Raw genomic sequence first — 16,233 nt, forward strand, 5'->3', positions numbered from 1 at the left:
AGGCTCCTCTCTCCCCAGCATCCTGCGATGCAGGAGACGTGGGTTTGATCCCTAGGTCGGGAAGATCCCCTGGAGAAGGGAATGGCTACCCACTCTGATATTCTCGCCTGGAGAATCCCATGAACAGAGGAACCTGGGGGGCGGGCTACAGTCCATGGGGTTGCAAAGAGTTGGAGACGACTGAGCGACTAACACCCTCCTCAGCACGTTTCCTTTGCAGTCCTTTGGCAATGTCAGTCAGTCACCACCTCCCCCCACCCGCCTTGCACTGGGCTCCACCAGGGCAGAGACAGTAATGGTCACTGTTGTAAACCATCCCTCACCCCACCCCCTCCACCCCTCCATCGCCATGCCTGGTTCATAGTGATGCTCAATAATCACCCTTGATAGTTAAGCACAGCTTTGAAATATGGTCATCATTCTCCAGGCTGAATTCTCCTGGCATTTTGAGCAGCCTCAGTTTTCCAGTCACCTCCAAACCGTTCAAGATGCAGAACAGTACCAAGGACCAGGGTGTCCATTGTCGCAGGGCGCTGGACAAGTAGACGTCTGTCTGTCCCTTCTCCCTTCCCTTCCTTGGGCAGGGAGACCGTCCGTGTGGGCGAACTGGCGGGTGGGGGGCGGCCAGGATTTTCTGAGCGGGCCTGGCTGGCCCCAGGGCAGGTGAGACCCGCGCAGGCCTCGTCCACGCGTGCCCGCTGTGCCCGCGAGCAGCCAGCAGGGGGCGGCAGAGAGACAGGAGTGGTCCGCGGAGGAGCCCAGCTCCGAGCCCAGCCGCGCGAACCCACCGAGCTCGCGCTCAGAAGCCCGGTCTCCCACCGACAGGCCGCTCGGCTCGGAAGGCTGCTGGGTCCTTCCTCTCCCTCAAGTGCAGGCAGAGCCCCCTGAGCCATGGCCAGCCCTTCCAGCAGCCCCGAGGACACGGGCAAGCTCCGAGGCAGGGATGGCCGGCAGAGGTGGGAGGCGGAGGACGCCCCTCCGGAGGAGAAGAGGCTGAGGCTGGGGCTGGAAGGAGGAAGCGCGGCGAGGGAGGAAGGGGAAGACGCGCCGCATCTGGGCAGGGAAGAGACCGGTACCCAGACAGGTGTCGAGGACGGAGGCGTAAGTGAGCGGGGGCGCAGGAGGGACGGGGTGGGGGTTGGGGGGGCAGGGCTGCACCCCGTCGGCGGTCAGCTCCAAGTTGGTAATTGGGCAGCAACTCCTGCGTGCGGGCGCGGTGTGGTAGCTTGTGGGGACCTCCTGAGAAACTAGATGCCCTGTTGTTGGTGGCAACTCCCTTCTTGTTTATGTAGGATCGACTTGCTGATTCTGCCACGTTGTCGTTGTTGCTGGCTGGGAGACCCGTGGACTCTGGGGTTGTTCGAAAAGGGAGAGGGCGCTCTGTGTCCTGGGGGCACCCAGAAGGGAAAGGAGAGGGGGGTAGAGGGTGGGGGTTTTACTCTGAGGAGCCCTCACCCTGCAGAGCCTCATCCTGGGCAGAGCGGTTTGAGGCGTCTCTCTGGGACTTTTTGCTGGTCGCCTTGCACCTGGTAAGGGGCTTGGGTGGGAAGTATGGGGCACAGGCTCTGAAAACCGTGCCCGGTCCGCGCGTGCACTGGTGGCAGCTCACCAAGCCCCCCTGCCTCTCCGCGCCGCTCCCCCCCCCACCTCCTCCCCTACCCCCGCCCCATCTTCCTGTCACCGCTCTCCAGGCTGGCAGGGCAGGGAGAGTTGAGAGAGGAGGCAGGTGAAGGCTTCCCAGTCTGGAGTCACTCTTCTCTGCCCATCTCTCCAGAGAAGGACAGTGAAGCAAAGTTCTGTGCATTCCCTTGGGGTGCTCTGGCTCTGGTACCCGCTGGCCGAGGGTACATTTGGGGTGGTTTGCTGCATACCTACGGGGGTATGTGACTCACTAGGTGTGTGTGGGGCAGAGCTTCTTGGCCAGCTTGACCCCCTCCCTGGCCTCTGCTTTTTGCTTCCTCTTCTGAATCTTCCAGTCGTGACCCTGCGGACCTCACATTTGGGGGTCACAGATGTCTGAGGACAAATGAGGGCTGGCTGGACGGCTGTCCTTTTGGCGAGGGCTGCCACCTTGAGAGTTTAAATTGATAATGGGTTTGACCTTTTTGTTTCTTCCAACCGTTTGCTCAGCTGAGCTCACCTTAAAAATTTGATTGGTGACTAGTGAGCCCCACAAGGAAGAGGTCCCCTTGTTTCTCCCAAATCCTCGCTGGTGTCAGCTGCCTGCTTCCCCTTCACTGGGCCGCATCAAAGCCCGGCTGACTTGGGGAGGGGGCTGCTCTCAGGTGCTGCTCCCAAACCCTTGCCTCCTGTGGCTGTGGTTGAGTTCAGATCGTGGGCCACCTAGACACCAGAACCAGGTGAATTTCTCTCTGCGATGCCAGAAGGATGATATTTGGGGAAGGTTTTCCGGGACACGTCATGGAAAGGGATGCGTTGCAGTGTGATGAGAGGAGAGGTCCCAGGTCTGAGACGTGATGATGGGGCCGTGCAGTGCCATGAAACTTCCGCTGTCAGAAGCCCTTCCCTGCCCCTGTCACCTCCCTCTTTCACATGGAACTTTGCCGAAAACCAGGACACCAGAATGGAATGGAGTGACCAGGTGCAGTGGGCTGCTTAGGAATGTGGGTTTGGATCCATACTACTCGGGTTTGGATCCTGGTTATGGGTCTCCTTAGCTGAGTGACGGGGGGCAAGTTGCCTAACCTCTCTGAGCCTTAATGTCCTCTGTGGTGCAAAGCATATGTCACCAGGCCCTGTTCCATGGGATACCCAGATCTTCTGGGGACAGTGGCCCCTCATGAAGATGGTGTCTTGGTTTTTAAGTCCAAAGGTTGGCCAAAGTCCAGGCTGCCCAGAATGCCCACCAGACAGATTTCTCCTTTTCCATGTCTATAAGAATATTCTCTTTAAAGAACCTGGAAGCAGTTTCAGGCTGGTGCCAGGAGCAGCAGCTATTTCTTTAAGGAAGAGAACCGTTTCTTCACTCACAGACCATGTCCAAATGGATCAAGAAAAACAGAATGCTTTTTCATGAGATTTTGTCTGTGTAGACCATTAGCTTGGCCAAAATGTCAAAAACATCCTTTTTCTTTGATAGCAGATTATTTTTGGATGCAGATCATTTTGGGCTTTTCTCTGCAGAAGCTGCACGGTCAACACCTCCCTGTCCGTGTTGCATGTAGATGTTTTTAAGGATAAAATACCCCTTCCCATCACTGTATCTGATGTCCTGGATGGCTGAGGTTTATGTGTGACTGGCTGTTGCTCAGAGTGGCTCCTGGACTCAGCCCCTGTCTTTAAGGAGGGGGTTTCATCCTCTGCTGGTTTGCTAGGGGATGCTTTAAGGAGCTAAACTGGAGCCCCAGGAGGCCTCTCAGCACCCAGGTCCTGCTGGACGTGTGGTGGAAGGAAGGTATATGACTCGTGAGGGCTGACCCCCCCACCAGGATCAGAAGTTTTACAGACTCCTTTTTCCCCCTCCAGGACCAGTGATGCTGAGGAGATATTGAAGAACTGGTCCCCCTAGAGCATTTATTGATTCCTTCTCTCTCTCTCTCTTTTTATTACTTATAGAATTTTATAGAAAGAACATATCCAAGTATCATTCTATTGGTGATGACAATTGAACTATTGATTCCTTTAGAGTGACCCCAGGGTGAGTCTGACCTATAGCTCTTCCTGGAAGGAGAGAAAAGTCTTTCCAATGTAATTGGTTATCAACCCCAGGTGTTTGTTCAGATTTTCCCATGATCAGGCAGCTTGGCATAGATTTCTGGGTTGTTGCTGGGCAGAGTTGAGCTTTCAAGAGTAATAACTCATCGGATTGCCTGAAGTTCCCTGATGGACTCTTTGCTCCAGAGTCCCTGGGGTTGGGACTTCCCTGCTGGTGCAGTGGTTGGGAGTTCATTTTTCTAGTGCAGAGGGTTTGAGTTTGATCCCTGGTAGGGGAGCTGGGATCCCACATGCTGCATGTCATGACTAAAAAAAGTGTCTCTGGGGTTGAGACTGGAGCAGAAGGTTGTTGTCAGCGTGAGGCTCCCTGTAGGGGTGAATCCAGACTGTAGATCTTTCCCCTTCTTTCTGGTGAGGGTCTGCACCTGGGTATCTCAACTTTGGCACCGTGCTGTTGACATTTGGAGTCAGATTATTCTGTTATGGGGGGCAGCGCTGTGCATTATTGGGCTGCTTGGCAGCATCCCTGGCCTCTACCCACAGAGGCCAGTGGCACTGATACCCTATCCCCAAATGTGACAATCCAGGAAGAGGTGGGCAAAATCACCTTGGCTTAGAGGCACAAGTCTACACTTGCAAAAAATATTTCAGAGTGTGGTAGTTGGGTTTGGGTCCCTGCTGTACCACTTATGAGCTCTGTGGCCTTGATAAATTTATACAATCTCCAGGGGCCTCAGTTTTCTTATCTATAAAATGGGGATAACCTCAGTGGTGGGTTGTATATGCTTTTGATGAAACAACAAGTTAGTAAATAGAAAATGCTTGGCATAGCATTTAGACATGGAAAAAGCACGAAACAAATGGTCATCGCCATTCTAAATTATTTGAGTGAATCAGACTCCATCCCCATCCCCTTAGCCACTGGTGATGTATAAAGCAGGATGTGTGTGTCTGCATTAAGTTGCTTCAGTCATGTCTGACTCTTTTGTGACCCCATGGACTGTAGCCTGCCAGGTTCCTCTGTCCATGGGATTCTCCAGGCAAAAATACTGGAGTGGGTTGCCATGCCCTTCTCCAAGGGATCTTCTCGACTCAGGGATTGAACCCATGTCTCTTATGTCTCCCTCATTGGCAGATGGGTGCTTTACTACTAGCACCACTTGGAAAGCCCTGTAATTGTGGGGGTGGGGTATACCATTCACCTGAACCTTATATTGGGTTCAGGTCGCATCTCACTGGGTTGCCCCGATTTCCTTCTTGGTTCTTGGGGTCCAGGATCCCAGGGAGGCAGGGCTGTGGGCAGGCAGGGCAGGTGGCACTAAGGGTTCGTGCCCACAGTGGAGAGTTCCAAAGCCAGCTGCCGAGGCAGGGCATTTGGACCAACATCTGGGTTTCAGGATTCCCGTTTGAGCACAGCTGGACTCTGCAGGGTGGAAGCTCTCTCTGCCGAGATATAGATATTTCCTTGGCAACGATCTCTCAAGCTGACATGAAGACATGGCCGCCCACTGGAGCGCGGTGTGTCTGCCTCGGCTCTTCTGTAATCTGTGAGGCACTCATCTGCGGAATGCTGTGCTGGAGTGGGAAATGGCAGGAGGTCTCCTCATCCTCCAGGGACCAAGAGTGGGGTGCAAGATGGTGGAGGGTCCTGGGGGAGGCAGAAGCTTGGAGGACTTTCCTTTCAGCCGGAGCAGAGAGGCACATACTAGATGGTTCCGACGGCTCACAGCCTGGGGAGGCAGATGACTCTGTGCCTAGAGTAGTTTGAGGGTGAGCTGTGTTGCCCTTGGTCTTAATCATTTCAGAAAGATTTAACCCCAGTGCTGACAAACTGGAACTCGATTTGGGATTCTCAGGGGAAATTCAGACTGCAGGCCAGGGTCCTCCTAATTTAAAAAATTTAATCAAGATGGCCATCGTTCCGTTGTGTCCTCTGGAACATGACTTGGAGCTCAGGGAATAGGAGGGAGACCAGTTTGGGCACTGGGACAGGAGTCTCTGCTTTACTGGTGGCCTGGACAATGGTGGAGTTGTGTGCCTGAATTGAGGACCTTGACTTGCATACCTTAGGAGATATGTTTCAGAGGACTTAAGGATCTTTTGGGTAATGGGAGTGAGCAAGATACAGTGTCAAGTCAACTTCCAGAAAAGCAGGGAAGACCATGGATCTGACTCTAGGCTTTGGCTGATGTTCTGAGACCCACCCAGGTGGCAGCATCTAATGGACAGAGGGGTCAGGGATGGAGAGTCAGACTTGAAGGTCATCAGGGTCGATGGTAGTTGAGGCAAAGAGGACACACGAGATTGCCTGGGAAGAGAGAGGAGTGGCAAGAGAAGAGGCTTTGGCGGAAGCTCGGGGAATCTGAACGATGAGAGGAGAAGGGTCAGAGGACCAGCAGGCAGAGCACAGGTGGCTCCACAGACAGACGAGGTAGAAGAACAAGGGTCATTTGCGTTGAAAAGCGCCCACTGGACTTAATATGCTTGTTGGCTTTTGCTGGAATTTTAATGGAGGCCAACTAGGGTGGGGGTACAAAGACTCACCCTGAGTCTAGACACTTCGGCACCCAGTCAGGGTGTGTGCAGTGAAACACAGGACATACCACGGCCTTGACACTCTTGGAAAACATTAGTTTGTGTGTGTGTGTGTATGACTCCAAAGCCTTGGTGCTCTTAGAACACTGAGCTGTCACTTTTCGATGCTCCGTTGGAAAAGGACCCAGCCTTGGTGGAGAGGCTTGCCCTGGTGTGTTCCCCGGCACAAGAGGGTACCATTGGGAGCCCTCACTTTTCTGCATTGAGGGCCACTTGCTTTCTCATCCCTTCTTCAAGTATTTGAGCAGCTTCTATGTACCAGGTGCCAGGCTGGGTGCTGGTCTACAGGACGGATCAGTCTTTGTTCTTCTGGAGACCTTACTCTAGCGGAGGAGACAGACCCTGGTCCATGGGCCTAAGCTGCCCTCCCCACCTGTATTTGTCAATAAAGGTTTATTGACACACAGCCACACCCATTCACAAGTATATTTATTGTCTGTGGCTCCTTTCTTGCTAGAATGGGAGAGTTGAATAGTTGGGGCGGAGACTGTATGGCCCACAAAGCTGAAAATATTTACACTCAGAATCTTAGGTGAAGGGTTTTGCACCCCGATGGTGTCCTATGGAGGCCATGAGTACAGCTGCTCTTGAAATACATGCAGTTCTGGGCTGGGTTTGTGTTGAGGGTTCACCTTGTGGGAATCCAGAGGGAGAGGGACTCAGCTCCCCTACTCTCACCTTTCCAGGTCTCTGGTGTCAGGGTAAAGACTGAGGCTTTGAGTGGGCTTTCCTCATCCCTGTGGCCAGATACCCACCTATTGCTGTCTGACTTTTGGACGGGGGTGAGAAAGGAGGGAGGGAATGGAGACTTGGCAGCAACCCTCTAAGATGGGTCCCCAGCGAGTGTTTGGGGTCCCACTTTGCACAGCTGCCAAAGTCCACTGAGATAGTCTTATTGGTGCTGTGGGATACAGAGCCTCTAAATCACTGAGAGAAAAGAAAGTTTTTTTTTTTTTTTGCAAGCATAAGAATTTGGGTTATTGAAATTAACATTTACCCCCAAGTTTTTTAATGTCTGGGCATGCATATTTAAGCATCTGCCTCAAAATCTCTCGCTAATAAGCAGATGGTACATTTAATTCCATTTTTTTTTTTCTTTGAGAACACATGGCTTCCTGCACTGCTTTCCTTGCAGGCAACTGCATGTGGAGGCGACAGTACTTCTGACCAGCAGCACAGATCCCCCGAGAGGCCAACGAGAGCACTGCCCAGAGGAGGAGCTGGCCTTTTCCCTTATCAGCTCCAGCGGGAAAGTTGTCAGGTTACTCACAAGTCCACAAGGCTCCTGTCTTTCCTTCTCCACAGAGTGTCTGCCACAGCTGACCCCTAGACCTCACTGCCTTGGAGCCAGTGTCCCAGTCAGGGTGTGGTCAGAGGGGGAGGGTGTGTACATGCGTGCTAAGTCTCTTTAGTCGTGTCTGACTCTTTGTGACCCCATGGATTGTAGGGGCTCCTCTGTCCATGCATTCTCCAGGCAAGAATACTGGAGTGGATTGCCATGCCCGCCTCCAGGGGATCTTCTTGACTCAGGGATCGAACCTGCGTCTCTTGGGTTTTTTGCATTGCTGGGCGGGTTCTTTACCACTAGTGCCAGCAGAGGGGGAGGGGGCCCGGGCAGACCTGCGGGGGAGGAACTCCAAACAGAGGGTAGAGGCAGACAGACAGAGAGGAGAGCTCACGTGCACAACAAGGGCCTTTAAGTCACGAGGGAGAAAGCGTGGATTTCCGAAAGCAGAGAGAAGAGCAGACACCATCAGTGTGCTCCACGTGTGTCTGGATTTTGTGAATCTTGCATGTTTCCTTCTCCCTGCCTCCTCTCTCTGTGTTCCAGGATGTCATAGAAACAGGCTTTCAGGGGTTCCATGCAGCTCTGGGTTCTGAAGACCTTTGTGGGGTGAAGGGGCTGCCCACTGGGTTTCCTTGGCTCTGTGGGCCCCTCCTGCCGGGTCCCTCCACCCCTGACCACATGTGGACATGCCTTGCCTTGCCTGTCAGACGTCCTTCCAGGAGAAACTCAGGCAGGGCTTGTGTCTGCTCCGGGGCTTGTGTCCTGTGTCTCTTGATAAGGAAAACTCTGTGACTTGGTAATGTGTTGGCTTAAATTAGAAGGTGTGTGATGCCTGGGAGGGAAAATCTATTGCCCTTTTCATTTTTCTTTTTGATTCCGTGTTTTGTGTTGTTCTGGTGGAGTTGTAAGCCCTGGCCTCTAGGAATCGGGCTGGATGAAAGCACCTACACGGTATGAGTATAATTCCTTGGTCTTTGTTCTGCTTATTAGCAATACACATTATTATTTGCTCATTGTAAAGAATTTTGGCTGCACAAGTATGTATAAAACAAGGAGCAAGCAACTCTTTTGTCTGCCTCTCTTCAGGCTTGCCTCTCACAGGTGACACCAGGAGTAGCGGTTGACATGTACCCTTCCACGCCTTTCTCTGTGTATTCAGGCATGGATAGTTGCACATATATAGTTTAATTTTAATCTTTTAAAAATACAAATAGGATCAGTTCAGTTCAGTCTCTCAGTTGTGTCTGACTCTTTGCGACCCCATGAACTGCAGCACGCCAGGCCTCCCTGTCCATCATCAATTCCCAGAGTCCACCCAAACCCATGTCCATTGAGTCTGTGATGCCATCCAACCATCTCATCCTCTTTCTTCCCCTTCTCCTCCTGCCTTCAACCTTTCCCAGCATCAGGGTCTTTTCCAATGAGTCAGCTCTTCGCATCAGGTGGCCAAAGTATTGGAGTTTCAGCTTTAGCATCAGTCCTTCCAATGAACACCCAGGACTGATCTCCTTTAGGATGGACCAGTTGGATCTCCTTGCAGTCCAAGGCACTCTCAAGAGTCTTCTCCAACACCACAGTTCAAAAGCATCAATTCTTCGGTTCTCAGCTTTCTTTATAGTCCAACTCTTGCATCCATACATGACCACAGGAAAAACCATAGCCTTGACTAGATGCACCTTTGTTGACAAAGTAATGTCTCTGCTTTTTAATATATTATCTAGGTTGGTCATAACTTTCCTTCCAAGGAGTAAGCATCTTTTAATTTTATGGCTGCAGTCACCATCTGCAGTGATTTTGGAGCCCAGAAAAATAAAGTCTGACACTGTTTCCACTGTTTTCCCATCTATTTGCCATGATAACGCTCCATTTAATGTCTAGAAAAGCTTCCTTTTCACTCAGTGATGTGTCTTTGGCATCATCTCATGGGGGAACCTGGGCTCCACCTTACTCATACGGCAGTTATTCTGCTGTGTGGATGCTCCTGGCTGACCCTAGACTGATGGGTCTTTGATGGTTCCTTCTTCCTCCCTGTTGCTCATGGCGCTGTGATGAGTATCCTGGTGCACACTGCTTGGTGTTCTGTGCCTGTGCTTCTCCAAGGTGTTCCCAGGGGCAGGATAACCAGGGCAGAGGGGCATCGGTGCTACTGTGCATCCCGGGTCTTTGCATCCTGTGTAAATATCTTCTTGCCCCCTCGGCACCCTAAGGCTCACAGGTGCCATCCTCAGTGGGGGTCATCCTCTGAAGCCTGAGGGGGCACTGGTGAGATGGCATTGCCCGCCTCACTTCTGTTAGGATCGGTCTACACCCTGCCACCCCTGGGGGCCCAGCTGTCCCTCCAGCTCCCGCCGGCAGGACCCTGGCTTCTGATTGGCAGGTGGGAAGGTTCACTTTCCTGAACATTCTTGGTTATGTTACTGCAAGTTCCAAGGTTGGCTTTCGCCTCCTCCAGGTCTTGCTGCTTCCCCCCGTGTGTCCTCGAGCAAGCTGTTTCAGCTCTCTTGGTCTCAGGTCCCTCAAAGGTAAAATGGGGATCATAGAACAATGGCAGCTGCCTCCTTGGCTGCTGGGAGGATTCAAGGGAATGACCACTACTTCTGAATGCTTGGCTTGCTGTGCATGTTCAGCCAGTGCCAGGCAGGTCATCGCTGAGTTTTCAGCACGCTGGGCTGTGAATTCACAGTGGGTAGGTATGTCTTTGGTGTCGAGTCCAATGCCAGGCCCTTAGTAGCTGCTCAGTAAAGTCTCAGTGCCTGGTTGGTGGGGGCAGAGATTGGGGTGCAGGCAGCAGGTACAGACAAAAAATGGGCTCATCAGTGGATCCCCAGCTTGTAGGCTCCATGATGAACCTACAGTCTCAGCCCCTTGCTGTGCTTGCCGAGGCCCACAGGGCTTTGCAGTGTCTTCTACACTGGAGTCCAGGCAGGGGCAGGTCAGTGAGCGTCCTGCTGCCTCAGGGCATCTCCCGCAGTAGCTTGGTCCTGGGTTCCAGGTGACCCTGAGGTGGCTGGGACTCTGGTGCCTCTGAGCCCAGACACAGAAGACAGGGAAGTGTAGGGGGTAAGTACCCACAATTTGGCCTTTGAATTCCCTTTTGCCTTGGACCCTGTGAGGCACATGGGCTTGTATGCGTGCATGTGCATGTGTGTGCCTGTATGTTGGTGTTCCTGTGTGTGTGTGACCTTCTCTGTGAGTACCCAAGTCTTGGGTTGTTTATTCAGGACTACGATTGCCAGATTAAATGCAGGAGGTCTAGTTAAGCTTGACTTTCAAATTAACAAGTTTTTTTTTTTTTTAAAGAATAAGTATGTCCCAAAGCAATATTTGAGACATACTTACGCTAAAATATGATTTGTTGTTATCTGAAATTCAGGTGTGAGTGGTGTCCTGTCCTTCCACTTGCTCTGTCTGGCAGTGCTCTGGGGGGTGTGGGTATGTGTGGGTATGTGTCCACAGGAGGGCCTGTGTGCAGGCACGAGGTTGGGGAGGAATTGGGAAGATTCTCCAGGGCTGCTTAGTGGCCCAGAGTCTGTGGGGTTGGATGCTCTGGTCCCCAGGCCTGGGCGGTGCTCCCCAGCACCTGTCCCCCCTACTCCCCACCTCTGTTGGTTCCCTTCCATTCCTCTCCAAACACAGGGCAAGAACTACCCCATCCACCCTTGTTTGGAGCACAGCCGCCCAGCCAGACGAGATGCAAACAGTGTGCCAGATGGCTGCAAAGCCTTCCCCAGCTCCCTCTGCAAGGGGCCTGCAGATGAAACGGAAGCCTCGTCTGCCCCGCTCCCGCCTTCCAGAAAACCTGCGCCGACAGACACTCCTCCTGGAGATTAAACCACCCCGTGTTTTGCCAAACAAATAAAGCCCTTCATTGCCACCATAAACTTGTTCACAGGCACGGGCTGATTGATCCACTAGTGTGCCTGATTCATCAGCTCTCTCACCAGGAGGGGTGCGAGGCTCTCCTCTCAGGTCCCAGCAATGAGCTGCCTAATTTCCATCTGAAAGACTGTAGAAACCGACTACAGCTTTGGAAGAAAGCTGCCTCTTCCCCCTAGGCAGGTTCCGCCGTGGTTCCTGATATTTGATTGTGATCAGAGGGTGAATTTGCATCCAACTGGCTGGGGGGCTGTCAAGGAGGACCTTCGTTAGAGGGGCCTCTGAGTCTGCTGCATCTCTTCATGAGAAAATCCGGGAAGGAACCTTGTTCTGTGTTACTGCTTAATCTTTTTACTGAACTTGTTATGGACAAGGCCTCTGTCTCCTTGCAGCTCCTCTGTGGGGCAGGTGCTGTGATCATCTGCATGCCCACTTGCTCTCTCTAGTCTCTTTAAAGCTCCTGTACCCCTGCTGTGCCCTTTTCTGCCACAGGGCCTTTGCATATCCTGGGAATATGCTGCCTCTGCCTGGGAAAGCTCTTTCAGCCTCCCGCTTCAGCAGGTAAACAGGTAAACGTCTCATTTGTTGGCTGAGTCACCATTGCCTCAGGGAAGCCTGGCCCCCTGTTACCTCTCATAGCACCAGCTGTCTCTCTATTTAGGCCTGGGCCCAACTAGATATACGTCTTTCTTTTGGCATGATTCTGTGATGCATATCTGCCCTCTTCTACACTAAGATCACCATGAGGGCAGGGGCCATGCTGTCTTGATTCCCACTGTATCTCTGGTATTTAGCATATGCTCACCTGATTGGGGGCACACTATTCACCGCCTAACTATGACAGCTCTCCAACAGCAGAAATGGGAGAGAATGTGTAGGACTTGTGTTAGCAGGACCCCTGGAAGATGATGTTGGAACATATTTGCCAATGGACCTCCTTATGGCATAGAATGCCCCATCTTTCTGACTTATCCTTAGCAAAGGCCTTCATTATATTTGAAGCATAGTTGTTGCTGTGGGAGGATGGAATCTACATCATATTTAGATCTTGTGGTCTGCCATAGCCCCCTGATCATCTTTAGCTTCAGTTAAGCAAAATCCACGCTCTCTCCCTTGGTAGATGTTCAGTTTGTTTTTCCCTCTTCAAGTTTGCTTAGAACTTGATCCTGTAAGTGAGGCCTGCTCCCTTATTCCCATCCCTTACCCAGGATGACTTGGTTTTGTCGACAACTACTCCAGCTTTTGGTGAAGGCCAGATTGGAAAAGACTCTGATGTTGGGAGGGATTGGGGGCAACAGAGGATGAGATGGCTGGATGGCATCACTGACTTGATGGACGTGAGTCTGAGTGAACTCCGGGAGTTGGTGATGGACAGGGAGGCCTGACGTGCTGCGATTCATGGGGTCACAAAGAGTCAGACACGACTGAGCGGCTGAACTGAACTGAGATTGAAGGAAAGCCTTAAAATAGAAGATATGTAAATAAGGTGAAGCTACGTGTTGGGTGGGCAGTCACTAGGGTTAATCCAAAGGCTGGAAGAAGGACTGACTTGGAGGACTGAGTGAGTCTCAGGGCTGAGGGTCAGGTCCAAGTGGACAAACAGGTCTGAGTTTGCCCAGGTGAACTTTAAGTATTTAATAAACCTTCCTTCTCCTCACGGTTGGGGAATAATTGATGAGACTGTTGCAGAGAAGAAGCCACTTCTGACTCCATGTTGGAACTGTTTTTGACTTGTTTTTGTTAGTATAATCATACCGAATGGCTTGCCTCAGAGAATCCTGCCCCTCTGCCTGACTGTTAAACTGAAGTGCCGTTGTTCAGAACCCTGTCCACCTGTAGACAGCAGAAAGGAAGAAATTAACACATCCCCTGCCTGAGGCTTGCCCTTCTAGGAGATGTTTGCAAGATTAATGGCCTTTTTACTTTACTTCCTCACCTCCTCTCCTCTCTAATCTATAAAAGAACTTGGCATCTAGAGACCCTGATGAGATGTTTATTTTGAGGCACTAGCCTGCCATCTTCTTGGTCAGCTGGCTCTCCAAATAGTCATTTTCCTTGCCTCAACACCTCATCTCTTGGATTCGTTGGCCTGTCGTGTGGTGAGCTGGGTGAGCTTGGACTGGGTAACAAGGCTGCTAAATTTGATGAGGATCCTTTGGTGGAATTTACCTGGAAAGTCAGCAGCGAGACTCCACCAAGGCATTGATTATTGATTCTCCAACTGTTACCAGTTCATCAGGCTTCAGTTATAACCATAATTTGTATTAATTATCAGTGCAAGATTTTACTTTCCTCGTCAATAAAAGGGGTGTTCAGAGAGCAGAGTTGAGTGACCCAGCCCTTTTGTCTCCTCTGCCAAAAGTCCACCAGATCGAGGAGTCACTCGGTGGTGAGGGGGCTGGCAGTGATGGTGGGCTTCACCTGTCATCACACCCCATGTCTGGAATCAGGAAAGCCCATGCCTCAGTCTCCTGTCTGGGAAGTGAGGTTAGGAATATCAAGCCTGCTTCCCTTTCAGGACTGTTAAGAGGATAAGATGAGATGGTAAGTGAGGGCTCTCTGAAAACGAAAACATTCTATTTGAATGCAAAGTGTTCTGTGACTGATATTTTCTATCCTGTGGAATCATCGTTAACCCTGAGGCTGTCTATTCAAAAACCAAGTGGAGTTAACCCTTCCTCCCTGTATCCTCTGGCAGAGGGAATCTGTCAAAAGATTGTGGTTGCTGGGGAAAACTAAGGAAGGTGCAGAAAAGGGACCAGGACCCTGGACTCCTGAGTCTGTCTGTGTAAGAGCTTAAGCAAGGGAACTGCTTCATATTCTCGATACAGGGTTACTCTGTAAGAAATAGCCCTCATCTAATATTAAAAGTGGGACCTGAGACCGTTTCTAAAAAGAAAAGTGACATTGGGTGTGTTCAGTCAGTCGGTAACTGGGACAACTCTGGGGATGAAGCAAGTGGAAACAGCTTTGGAGTCAGATAGATTTGGGTTTGAACCCCAGGTTTGGACAGCTACAAGCTGGGAGAACTCAGGAAGATTGTTTAATAACATCTTGGGCCCCAGTGACTTTGGAAAATAGGTTGCATTGTATTAAAACCTCCAGGGAGACTCCCACTGGGCCCCTGTAGGCGAGGGCTGACCAGCAGGGCAGGGTTTGAGTCTTGTGGGCACTTGCTCTGACCCGTAACACCCAGTCATTCCCGCAGATGCTTCCCTTACATGGTTTTCTGAGTATCAGGGATCATGCACTCGGGCTGTTAACACTGTGTTCTGCACAGAAATCAACGTTTGTGGGTTTGTATTAGTGCCTTCTTTGGTGTTCTCCATAGTTCCACATTTCTCAGCCCTGAGGAACATCAAAATCATGCGGGGGAGGATGTTTATTACATATACCAATTCCTGGAGCTCATGCCCAGAGTTTCTGAAGCTTAGACGCTCAGCCAGGATCTCTGGTTACAAAAGCTCCCAGGTGTCTCCTGGGCAGGCCTGGCTCTGCCTCAGGGACCCAGTTTGGGAACTGTCCATGGTGCTGCTTTGTTTAAATATCCACTCCATCTTTTCTTATCCTCACTTGCGTTCAAGCTTGTTTCTTCCCCCGGACTGTGAGCTCTTTGATGTCAGGGTTCTCTCTCACATTTGCATCAGTGAACCAAGGTTTCTATAGGTGTTCAGAGGAGCAGGATTGCTTGCTGAATGGGGTCAGGCTCTAGGGAGGCTTGTGTGTGTGTCTGTGTGTGATGTGAACCTTTGTTAAAAGCACCTTTCTGTCTCGCATCTACATTTTCTGTGAGTCAGTGTGATTTACTCTAATGGAAGCCAGTGCAGCTTAAGCAAGGCTTTGCCCTGAAATGGAGTGAGGTTGTGGATGGGCAGAGCTGCTGAAAGCACCTCTTGGGAAATGTTTCAGTGTCATCCTCACTAACTGAACTCAAAATTTCACTTCCATTTCACCCCACCATGGGAGCTGTGTTGATTTCTCCTTCAGGGTGGGTACTATCAGATCTCCTGTACAAATGTATGTGAGTAACTGGGATTGGGTTTGGGGATGGATGCACTTCATTTATGATAAAAAACATGAAATACAAAGCTGGAGAAAGCTTTTGTTACCATCTTTAGTTACCACTGTGTGTGAGGTGGACTTGGCATCCAAAAGAGGAACCTTTTTCTACAATCATCAACCTTGATCAAACCATTTCTGAATTCCTCACACACACAATCAGTACCATAATTGGTATGGATTATATAATATTTCAGTTGCTTCCTATGCTGGACAAGAGGGCTTCCCTAGTGGTTCAGATGATAAAGAATCCACCTGCAATGTGGAAGACCTGGGTTCCATCCCTGGATCAGAAAGATCCCCTGGAGAAGGGAATGGCAACCCACTCCTGTGTTGTTTTTTTTTTTTTTTTAGAACTTTAAAAATGTTTATTATCCATATTTTTTTTTGCTTTTTAAAAAACTTTGAAGGATAATTGCTTTACAGAGTTTTGTTGGAGAGTTCCATGGACAGAGGAGCCTTATGGGCTACAGTCCGTGGGGTTGCAGAGTCGGACTCGACTAAGTGACTAACACACACACAAGCAGGACAGGAAAATGAACTGTAGGAAGAACTTCCTGAGGGTTCTTCCTTTTGTATCAGTGCTTCTCAGAATGATGCCCTTAGAACCCCTGTGAGGGACTCATTTGAGGTGGTTCTAGGCCTACAGTTTACAAGGTCCCACTTTTTGAATCCGAATCTCTGATGCTGGGACCACAGCGTCAGTAGATAGCTCAGGAAGTTTATAATCAAGTAGGGAG

General features: G+C 50.8%; 1 protein-coding gene and 1 long non-coding RNA gene across 11 annotated transcripts in view; both read left to right on the top strand.

The window, feature by feature from the left end:
- The first annotated feature begins 809 nt into the window (after positions 1 to 809).
- Positions 810 to 16,233, top strand: part of RBFOX1 (RNA binding fox-1 homolog 1) — a 2,444,696-nt gene continuing 2,429,272 nt past the window's right edge. For all 8 annotated transcript variants that reach the window (XM_061401054.1, XM_061401052.1, XM_061401049.1 and 5 more), the window contains exon 1: positions 810 to 1,101. In XM_061401054.1, the coding sequence (XP_061257038.1) occupies positions 892 to 1,101 (210 nt within the window). In that variant the 5' untranslated portion in view covers positions 810 to 891. The remainder of the gene's footprint in view (positions 1,102 to 16,233) is intronic.
- Positions 1,116 to 11,439, top strand: LOC133238207 (uncharacterized). Of its 3 annotated transcripts, XR_009733466.1 has the most exons (4): positions 1,116 to 8,379; positions 10,011 to 10,244; positions 10,551 to 10,618; positions 11,195 to 11,439. It is a non-coding gene; the product is annotated as an uncharacterized LOC133238207 (long non-coding RNA). The 3 variants fall into 3 exon arrangements; XR_009733465.1 differs by lacking the exon at positions 10,011 to 10,244 and having other exon boundaries at positions 1,121 to 8,379; XR_009733464.1 differs by lacking the exons at positions 10,011 to 10,244; positions 10,551 to 10,618.

The sequence above is a fragment of the Bos javanicus genome, chromosome 25 (assembly GCF_032452875.1).
Source record: "Bos javanicus breed banteng chromosome 25, ARS-OSU_banteng_1.0, whole genome shotgun sequence".
Taxonomy (NCBI): Eukaryota; Metazoa; Chordata; class Mammalia; order Artiodactyla; family Bovidae; genus Bos; species Bos javanicus.